The sequence below is a fragment of the Osmia lignaria genome, chromosome 2 (assembly GCF_051020975.1).
Source record: "Osmia lignaria lignaria isolate PbOS001 chromosome 2, iyOsmLign1, whole genome shotgun sequence".
Taxonomy (NCBI): domain Eukaryota; kingdom Metazoa; phylum Arthropoda; class Insecta; order Hymenoptera; family Megachilidae; genus Osmia; species Osmia lignaria.
The window spans coordinates 4,569,029-4,580,252 of NC_135033.1; the positions used below are offsets into that span (position 1 = coordinate 4,569,029).

The 11,224-nt window shown below is 36.8% G+C and overlaps 1 protein-coding gene across 2 annotated transcripts in view; it reads right to left on the minus strand.

The window, feature by feature from the left end:
• Window positions 1-2,117: 2,117 nt before the first annotated feature.
• MCU (mitochondrial calcium uniporter) overlaps window positions 2,118-11,224 on the minus strand; it is a 54,322-nt gene continuing 45,215 nt past the window's right edge. For both annotated transcript variants that reach the window (XM_034327846.2, XM_034327847.2), the window contains exons 3-7: window positions 5,786-6,016; window positions 5,605-5,723; window positions 5,338-5,484; window positions 4,633-4,836; window positions 2,118-3,906 (exon numbers count right to left, since the gene is read on the minus strand). In XM_034327846.2, coding sequence (XP_034183737.1) covers window positions 3,541-3,906; window positions 4,633-4,836; window positions 5,338-5,484; window positions 5,605-5,723; window positions 5,786-6,016 — 1,067 coding nt within the window. In that variant the 3' untranslated portion in view covers window positions 2,118-3,540. The remainder of the gene's footprint in view (window positions 3,907-4,632; window positions 4,837-5,337; window positions 5,485-5,604; window positions 5,724-5,785; window positions 6,017-11,224) is intronic.

Consider the following 11,224-nt stretch of genomic DNA (forward strand, 5'->3'; position numbering starts at 1 on the left):
GTGTCCATCTCGGGAGAGGTCCAAACTGAGATCTCCCTCTGTTGCCTACTCTGTGGTCGACATCGGGGGTTACATCCGGTACCGGCAACTCACTCAGTTCACTAATTTCGCCCCTAAGGGCCGGCGCTTTTGGGGACTTATCTGTCCCCATATTGCCCAATGAACCCTATCGGCCACGCGCCTTCGGGGATGTGCTGGCAGCCCCGCCAACACCAAACCCCGCGCATTTTTAAATTTCGTCACTCATACTTGTCCATACTTTTAGGGTCTGCTCATCTTTTGTCCCAATCGGTGTGTATGTGTGTGTACGTGTGTACGTGCGTGCATGTGTACGTCGTGTGTGTATGTGTATGTGTCTGTGTGACCCCTTTTAGTCGCCTCTTACGACAGGCAGGGGATACCGTGGCCGTATTCTAAGCCCCCTGAGCCACAGGGGGATGGTACCGGCATCTTCTCGGGCCGCTTGCAAAGGTGCCTGGAGCCCCCACTCCCGTCGCCAGGGGCCCTGACGGCCCCATCGGTTTTGGTAGCGAAGTCGTCATATGTAGTTTTGAGATAAGGGTTGGATCAACCTCCCCTTGCTGCTCCTTTTGTTGGGTAAATTAAATAATTAGGTAAATTAAACAATAACTTAGTTGCTCTTTTAAAATGATTTATTTAGCAAGGCGCATGAAGTGAATACTAGTTTGTCTTACAATTATTTTAATAATTTTTCGGTCTTGTACTGGTTTTGATTAATTTATAAAAAAATAGAGTCAGAGGGGGTCGAAATTGTGTCTTTTCAATTGCCAGCGCGGGGTGTGGTAAAAGACGGACTAGTAAAACAATCTCGAGAACAAAGGCATGTCTAAAGATCACAATGTTTGAAAAGAAAAAAGCATGAAGTGATTATATATACGTATCATTTTATTTTAAATTGTGTCTGTTTTATGTATAACTAAGATACATGGGCGTAAATCACAGCACAACGCATTGTTGTATAAATATTTATGCATTCATCGAGTATCGTGTATGTACATTAAAGATTTTTAAACGAAACATATTACGAGACTCGAACTTACAATTAGATAATCGTCAAACGAAAAAGCTATCAATGGTGTGCATATAGTTATATTGCAAAATGCGTCAGTTTTAATGCACAACATTTAATCGGCGATTATTACATTTAATTAGGAAGAAGTTAGGTATTAGTCTCGAGTCTCATTCGCTCAAACAATTTTATTCGGTATAACGAAATAAATCGTAAGTAAATATTTATATATACATAGATTATTAAAAAACATGAACAAGTTTGACAAATAACCGTTTATCATCGATCGACGAGGTAGGCGTTTCATGATAAAGCTTCGAGGAAACGACTCAACAAGAACATTCACAAAATAATCATACACGTATTATTCATATGTATACGATATATATCTTTTTTGTATATGTACAAAAAACTTGTATACGAAATCTTTTTTAAAGATCGTAAAAAATATTTCAGAAGAAACAGCATTTTGCGAGGACAAGAAATTCGTATCTGGGAAGCAGACATTATAATTACAATTATATCACCCACATCGTGTTCCATTTTCTTTTCATATACATAGGACGCACGCTATAACATGTCATGTATTCATCGTTTTCGTTTTCGTTTTCGTCTTCGATTTTCGATTTACAAAGAACGTTGAAATCACTTTAGCGAATCGGTAGAAAGAACGTTTTTAAAATATTGGCACTAGATTTACACTTTAATCAAGCGATTGTCGAAAGAGGAAATATATAATGCAACGAAGCGACACGACGTTCTTCATTTCTGTGCCCTGAAATCGTGCTTTAATTTCGTGTACAACGAATTGTATTTGATTCGATGTTTGCCTATTAAACTATCGGTATAATTATTTTAAACGCGCTTTCTCTACTTTACCATCGACTAGCAAAACTTGCCGTGATATATTTTAAAAAGTAGAACGATACGTTAGATACGTTATCTTACACTAAACATAATTAAAATATATATAATTTTTTAAAGTCATAATTTACACAGTTGTTGCGAGTACAAAAAGTATTTCGTCACAGCTATAAGAAGAAATAATAAAGACTTAAAATTACAATACAATAAAAAACGCACAGTATTTTGTCGAACGGACGGATAAGGGATTTTTTTTTTATGCAAGCGAGAGAAAAATTTCTTAGAGAGTCTAGAAATCTATTTTATTACCCTATGTAAGATACTTTCGTGTATGATACTCTATAGTGTAACAGTAGTAATATAGTTTGATTTGAAAGTGCTAAAGTTCTATTTGTACCGGTGCACAAACTTTTAATTATATTCTCACTAGTTAACGGGAGTAAGAGATTTAATGGAGTAATTCTTGTTATAAATATCGAGTGCTAAAATCTTATCATGAACAGCGATGAAGCAAGTTTTTCGAACGTACAATTTTACAAGCAATTCATCTATCGCAACATTGTTTTATTCTTTTATAGAAAATTCCTAACGAAACAATCAAATATACACATAAGTCATTTACCGATAAAAAGAAATTGTTGGTACATCGTTTCTTCCTCGAAACAATGAATATAACACAGTAAAAATTACTTGAAATGAAAGTTAAGTACATTGTACCACGTCTATTACATTCGTTGATCTCCCAGGAAAAAAGAAAATGTGTATTTACATTAACAACGTCATTGATTCTCTCTCGTAGAAAAAATAATACATATCGCGATATACACAGAACGAGCGACGAAATTATTTCTAAAATAAAAACCTTTGAGCTTTGACCGTCGATTTACCTTAAAATACATTTGTCTTTAAAGTAGTTGTGCGAGAATTGCGAGGGTAGTACATTTAAAACTAACAAATATTAAATTATCACAAAAATATTTCAAGATCTACAAACACAAGTATGTACAGGACTTTTCACCAGATATGAAACACATTTAATTCTCTGTTTCGTGGATCAATTTTTTCTAGAAGATATATCTTTCTTTGAAACAATCAATTTAAAAACTTAAAATTATGCTTAAATGAAGAAAAATCTTACATATGAGTTTTTAAGTGAATACAAATCATGTGGGTTTTAGTGAATTATCCATTATGTACCAAGATCGTTCAAAGAAACATGATCCGACAACGTCTCCCTAGTTTTTTTAAGTTCGTCAATTCCCTAGCACATTAGTGAAAAGATAGTGTGTAGAAAATTACGGTATGTACACTTCTCTTTCATCGAGGTCTTCCAAATGCACAGCAGTCAACAACATTGAGCATCAGGCAAATTATACTATACGCATAGTCGTTGATTAGAAGTATCGTCGTACTACTTGGAAGACTCCGTCGAGGATTCGAGCATCTGCATTCCTTTTTTTTTTTTTATCACCCGAACGGAAATTAGGTAATCCTTCCTCGTAACCATACATAACTTTCTTACATACAAATGTCATTCGATAAACGCCCTGAGTCTTGACGAAGAAAAGAAAGATACACAATCGAATCTTTCAGATCTTCGGCAACAAGATATCTCTCTTTCGAAGCTCTCGTTTACAATAATCTCGTTAATCCCTCGTTTCTTTGTGCGTCCAAGTTGGGTTAAATCGCGTTTCCTCGTTAACTGGTTTCTTGGACGCGTCTTTCTCTGGAAAGATTCCCTTTTTAGGAAGACTTCTTTCCGGACTAGGACTAGGCGAGGAACTCGGTGATCTTGAACTGCTCGAACTCGACCTTGACCTTTCCCTCTTCTTTTGTTCCAACTTATTTCGATAATCGTATAGAGGTCCACGGATTATCTTCAAGGTAGTCTCTAATTCGTAGGCTCGGTCTTTTAAAATATTGTACTGATTTATGTCGAGTCCCATCTTCTTTGCTCTCCTGTGAAGGGCGATTAGCTGTCGTCTATTTAATACGTCAGGCAGCATGTATTCCTATTAAAATTCATAGTAATTAGAGCCATATTAAATCTGTAAGTTTCAGTGGCGACTCGTAGGTAAAATTAGTGGGGATGCTGGTCCAGAAAATTTTTAGCCTTTGTTTTAAAAAACCGGCACTGCGGGAGTGACAGTGCTCTCTCTCCCGCGCAGCCTCGCGCGCAGCTTCCTATGTGCGCATGCGCAAATAGTCACACGCTGCTGGAACTGTGAAGCGCACAGATCCATACAAAGATTTTTGTATCTTTTTCATAAAGTGGGGGATGGCTACTGACATTAAGCTTAAGGATTATATATTGTACAAGTATAAAGAACGAATTAAAGAAAAAGGACTCATTATATTAAATGTTATCGATAATATCAATTGGAAATACGGGGTGCTGCAGTTCCACAGTGCCTATACGCGAGTCGCCACTGGTAAGTTTCAAATGTGGTCTTCTTTTAGAACACATACATTGTTTGTTTCAAGGAAGAATTAGTCAATTTGTATTGAGAATATCAATGAAACGTTTGTACAGTCATTATTATGAAACTTTAAGCTGTAAATTGATATACCGTAAATTGTATTTTATGATACTTTCATGAGTTCAACCGAATAGTTTCAAAAGTATTAATTATTACAGACATGTAACCATTTACTAGACTTCTTCATCACATTGACTAATGCATTTTCCTTGCTGATCAAGCAATTGAAACTTGAAAATATATAAAGCAAATACCAACTTGTTTCGTTAAGACGAAGTAAACGAACCAGGCCATCGTTGTACCATATGTAACAAAGTATGTGACCGGTTCCATTATGTCCCATGAGTATTCCCACCAGGTTAGTCTCGCTAGGCCGCTGAACTGAACAGACATCATGATCAGACAGAAGTAGATGAACAAGTTTGCATTTCTTGCAGCCTTGGTTTCTAATTCTTGTAATTTCTGCGACAACAAATAAAACAGTTCATTATTTAATCCAACCCGCCGATGGTATCTAAAATAAAAGGAAATTTAAGAAGCTGAATATATTATTAGCATTCCAGCCGGTAATCGCGCATGATTATTCAATTAAATGCAAGACCTCTTATTTTACCGCTCGTTTTCTTCTAACCGCGTTGAATTAATTAATGCCTGGCAAGTTCGGTTTTAATTATCGCGCATTCCCGCTTTTACGATGGCGTAATTAATACTCCCTCAAACTGAGGGTTGTTAAACGCATTATCTGAGAGGAGAGTTTGAAAATATTCCAAAATCGAGGTGACAATTATAAAATATGAAACGAGTGATATTTTCTTTATTAATCTTCGTACGACAGAAACGGACCAATCGTGACCCAGACGTTTAATGCTTCCATTAAAATTAACCATTTAAATTTGCAAACTATAGCCTAAAATTAGGGAAATGAAAATGAGGTCGAGTCTAGAATTAAAGATCGAGCGTCACCTGTTCGAAAGGTTGCAGTTCCAATCTCACTGCCTCTAATTCGGCTAATACTTGCTTCTCCATGTCGGCATGGTATTCTCTTACATGAAACGCCTCGTACAATTGGCAGACTAACGTTTGGACGTCCGACAGCTTCTCCATAGTTTCCTAAAGAGACAAATTTCATCAGTCTCTGAGATCAACGATTTAATATAAATATTAAAGTAAGAAATTTCACCGCATTCTTAATTTGAAAACAAGAATGTATCATGCCAGTGAACAAATTACCATAGTGAGTTTATGGTGCAAAGGCGGTGAGACAAGGTATTCATTGTTGTTCAGGATCAACCGGAAGTCGTCTTCCAGTAGGGATTCGACTGTGTTGTTGGAACCTATCCTGACACCGTCTGAAATCATTATGATAAGGGATCAATGATTATTCTATAAGAAAAATGATCGTTAAACTCACCGATCGTCATGACGACAGCTCGATCTATACCACGATCTTCCTTTTTCAATAGCCGAAGGAAATCGCCGACTGTATGGGTTATCGGTTTCAGTGTGAACACGCAATGTTCTTGTCTGGATGGCAAAGGTACCGTGATCTTTGGTAATCCTCGATGGTAGGTCACCGTTACACCCGCAGCTGAAGTAGCGTTCAAGTTTAATACATTGGATGGCCCTTGGGTCGCAGGTGATCCTGTGAGAATACGGCAGAGATAATTGCAGTAGAACGAGAGGAAAATTAATCTATCAGGGTTTAAATTAGATAGGGGAGAGTGATTATTCTACGGTTTCAATTAGAGAACAGATGGTAGTACACCGGTGACCCTACCACTGAATTACAATTTCTTCAATTAAAATTTCTATGTTAAATTTCTTAAACTTGAAGATTGGGTTCAAGGGATTAGGCCACTCTAGAATTTTGGAAAAATCGAAAATTTTTGTTTGTGCTTGAAAGGTGCCTTAATGTCTTAAAAATAATATGGCAAAGCAAAAATTTCGAATTCTGGCGCAGTCCCTCCCGGTCTGCTGCGCTTATTACTGAAAACTTTAAACGCATTTTTCACACTGGCCGGACTCATAAATCAAACAGATCATCACCAATCGATTTGAAAATTTAACAGTATATTCAAAACTAAATTCTCTACCGAACTACGTAGAATTCTTTCATTATATTGCACAGTTTTTTTGTTATAAATAATTTTCTGGCAATTTTTTCTTGAAATTTTACATTCTCTCTTAAAAAATACTCTATTTTTGCAAAAATCCATATATAAAAAAAATCCTAAGTTAAAAATTGCAAAAGCTGCTGATCCGGCCTTTTAGCCCTATAAAAAAAGGCATCATCGAAGAAATGCTGCAAAGCCCATATTTTCACTTCAATCACTATACAAAAATGAATTTTTAAAGTTTATTAGTTGTAAAATAAAGGCATGCTTACAGAATTTGGATTTATTCCATCACTTTTTTTTTAAATTCCCAAAATATGCTTATTTTTTCTTACTCTAGAGTGGCCTAACCCTTTAAGAAGAAACAGTGGAGTGTATGCATACGCTTTTAACCCTTTCAATGCTAGGAAATTAAATCGTTACATTTAGAATACCTGATTCACCTATTTCTAACGTATCTAATTTTGGTGGTATTGAAAAAATGTCGACTTGGACATTCGTTGCTTCGGCTTGCAAAATATGCATTCAAACAAGTGGCACACGTAGTACTACGTTATGCGCCGTTAACGCGCGAAAACCACTTTATGGGTGCTCGTTACGAGTTCCACTTCTGATCCATGATCGAACGTCTGTCAATGAGGAAGAATATCGCTAGTCTGCTCGTTCAGGAGAGTGACGAGCTAGTTTTTTCGTTATCGAAACGACCGGGTCGAATTAATTGAATGGAGTTTCTCTTCTTTTACCTCCATTTACCATGCATTCCTTGCAACATCCTCATAGTTCGACACGCACGCTTCTTCCTCTGAAAATGCAACGAGTATTCCTCTCTTTTCTTTCCTTTTTACATCACTTAAACCATCGAGCAGATCCAACTTTATTCTCTGAAAGTCTATCGGATACCTTGGTTTCTCGTAACGTTTAGGTTTTAGCGTTCCTTCAAGCGGATTTCGTTGGACTTATCGAGTGCTTTAAGTTTTCTTGTAGAAGAAACGGAGGAAAAGAGAAGATGATCAACTCCTTGAACTTGGGAGAATTATTCGATACCTCCGATACGAATATTTCTATCAGAAAATGTACGGCACGCCATAATTACAATTTTCCGTATTCCATTTTTTCAAATTTTCTATTCGCTATTTTATTAAATTGATTACTTCGAATTTTCCGTATCGGGAACCGATATTCTCCAGGGCGTTGCTTTGACAAAATTTCATTTCGAAATATGAAAATATGATACGGGAAGAATCGTAGGATCCCATCGTTCTATAAATATCGCCTTTGGTCAAATATCGGGTACGTCGTTTTCAGTGAAGGAGAGCAGGGTGAGTGCTGGTCGTTTCCGTGAATTCGTTTGCGTGATGGTCGCACGATCGAGCGCTGGATCGAGTTAACCTGGTTAGCAGCCGTTGATATGAGGAAGGTATTAGAGTGTGGAGACCGGAATGGGACGGCTATATACGTGGATCTTTCTGTTGTAAGCAGAACGGAACCGAGCGCCGTGATCCGGCTGCACGATCTTTGGAAATGCATCTGTATAGATCAGGCTAGAACACACGGCGCATCCGACAAGGAATCATCGCGTATATGAAAAAGTAATTGAATATTTCAATATTCGAACGAAATTCTATTTATTACCCAAGGTATTATAAGTAAATAATTATTTATACGAAGCGTTGACGATGGAACGCGATACCGCGTGATGAATTTTATATTTTCTCCAGACCGATGCAAGAATGCAATAACGGATTTTCATTCGACGAGCGTCCAAGGAATGTCGGACTTGTGCAAACGGTAGCTTTTGAAAAGCGTTATGATAGCGTGAAACGAACACCGGAAGGAATTATGCTCGCTGGAATCGAGCAACAACCGGCCTATCGATCGACGCTTTGTGTCACGCGAGTTTCGCGCGATTTCAACGAATTCAAGCGGAGAATTTGATTTTAATTACCTCGAACAGTTGTATCGGAACATTGATATACGATAAATTGAAGAGATACCGGGTGTCGACACGTTTAAGTATCATTTGCAAGATACCGAAAGAATATTTCATCCTTAAAGGGAAACTAAGCTCAGTCTGAAATGAAAGTCGTCCTCTTTATTGGTCATTTATTTAACTGTTTTCATTAAGTTGTTAGGAAGATTATCGTCGTTCAGATACGCCAGATAAAAGTATATAAAGAGCACCCTTTGTATAAACCTTAATCTTTAAAGATAATTTTTAAATTAAAAAACCTTCTTCAGATTGAATTTTATCATTCGATTTTGAAATTCAATTCCTTGGAACATAACGAGTCATTTAACTTGAAGAATAACTTTGGAACTATAATTTTGATCTATAATTACAATAATAAAAATAAAAATACGTGGACCATATTTTGCATAGTTACTTTCGAAACTGGTATCATATTTGTGAAAAACACTGATTTCTATTATATCTCACAGCCAGTTCCGAAAGCGAACTTAATCAGAAGCAAAAGACTTCAGTGATTCAATGACGTCAAAATATTTAATTATGATGATTTCTCGAATTTTATAAATAATAATACAGAATCAGTATTAAATCAAAGTTATTTCAAATATCACTCGATACTGTTGTACATATTTATACCTCCCTATTAAAAAAGAATAATTATCTAAATTATTCTCAAAATAATTCACTAATGACTTTTTCTTAATAACGAGCAGATGCAACGTTCGACAATTAATGCGGCCCCCACGAGCTCGATGCTCGTTTCTTCGGCAATGTAGAAACATTGGAAGTGGCAGGAGATGGTACCACCACCTTTCCGGTGTCGTCCTCCCTTCTTCTCATCGCCGTGAAAACTTCGCGGTGGTGAAGTTTTCTCCATTGCCAGTCTACCTCTGGATTCTATTCAACTAATAAGCAGTGACGTGTGCGTGAACAATTCACCGGGTTCCTTCGTGCAAAAAAATAAAAAAAAAAAAAAAAAAAATAAATGCGAACCCATCGATTTTTCGTTTCCTAATAGGGTGCTTTTAAACCGTGTTCAATATATCGTAAACGTTTAAGTGGCGTGGCCTCTTCAAGGATGCACAACGACTGATCGTTGGGGATCACCCCAAGGGTAGGTGAATAATACATATATTCTCCTCGTACACCACTTTGATGATAGGGAAAGTGTATTTAGGGGTAGGTCCTTCCGTTCAAATTTACACCCTTAACACGTTCTCGGGATCGAAGGTCGTGGGATCTACCCAGTTCCTTTCAATAATTAAGTTTTCGATTTGTTAGCTTGGGCCAGAACCTTAGGCTCAGACCCTTTCTGGAGAAAATTAACGTAGAAACAACTCTCGGTTCATCTTAACATGAAACGATATTCCCTGCCTTCTTTATAACGCTTGCTCGACCTATATCACCAGCAGGAAAGCGTTCTCCCTCGACGCCATCTGTGTACGAACTCGGGCACTAAATATTCCGGCAAATATATACGTGTGCATAAAACTGTATGCGAGAGAATTAATTACTTGCTGTTTTTTTTTTTTGATTTTCCACTCGTTGCACATTTTTCTTTCAATTGTACTATACACTTTGTCTCGCTTTTAAATAAATTTTTATACATCTGAGGAAAATATTGTTTTACGCTAATATAATTCGTTATAACTGTTTGCTATTGAAATTAAAAATGAAATCAAATTCAACCGCGATAAAGACTGAACTGTATTATTTTAACCCATAAACAGTTATTTAATAAATAAGCATTGGGTTACTATTAAATTATTAATTATGTACATAAATGTATTGCAATTAGGTTAGTTGATGCGAAGAATATTAGCAATTATATATGCATAATCGACATCGTACAAATTGGATATTCGTAATTGATATCGTATAATAATTGCGTATTCATAAATTTGCATCAGGCCTCGTCGTTCAGGGGTCAACCATGGGTGGAGTACAAAGTGGATCCCATACCCTTGGAGAGACATTATGGGTGCACGAGAGGCAACGACAAAAATGCCATCGGTGAGTAATTTTCATAAAACAATAGTATATTTTTAAATTAACACCTGGCTACCATAGGAATCGCCAATAACTCAAATATTAAGAAATATTAAAAATTAAACGATTGAATGGTGAATAATAATTATTGTAACTATCTCTGTTTTTACTGTGCTAGTAGACGTATTAAATTACTTCTAATAATATGATTGTAAAAAAGCGAAAAGGGGAGGGATTAGGACAAAAAACAGAAGAGGGAAAAAAGAAATTAACTGTGCCGTAAGTTAATTACGTTGCAGGATAATAGAGAGGAGGTACAGCGTCGTGGCCCAGATTTTAAATGAACTCGAAAAATCATCTAGAACTTCTCTACGGTGCATAAATATCAGAGCAGAAAGGATACTATAGTGATTCCCGTAAGATGATATTATTTTAATCTATTCCTGGCTATCTTTCATTATTCAGAACGATGTATAGCGCGATACTTAATCACGGGGAATGTTATAGGGAATTATAGGAGAGCTTGATGGTATAGGTACTGTAGTTTCTGATCTAAATTGGGCTTTCGGAAATTTTTCGATATCGTAAAAAACGTACGGTGCTTTGATTCGGTACCGTTCGAACGAAGTACTGGCTTTATGGTTAGTGGACGTTTAATCGTTAATTAGTGGGATTTCGACACGGTCAGGCTACGCTTATTAACGCGGTCTTGGTCTAATTACTCGAACCTCGTCGAGACCTTGCATTCGTTTCACGTTTTAAGCGCTCCCGCGTTCTG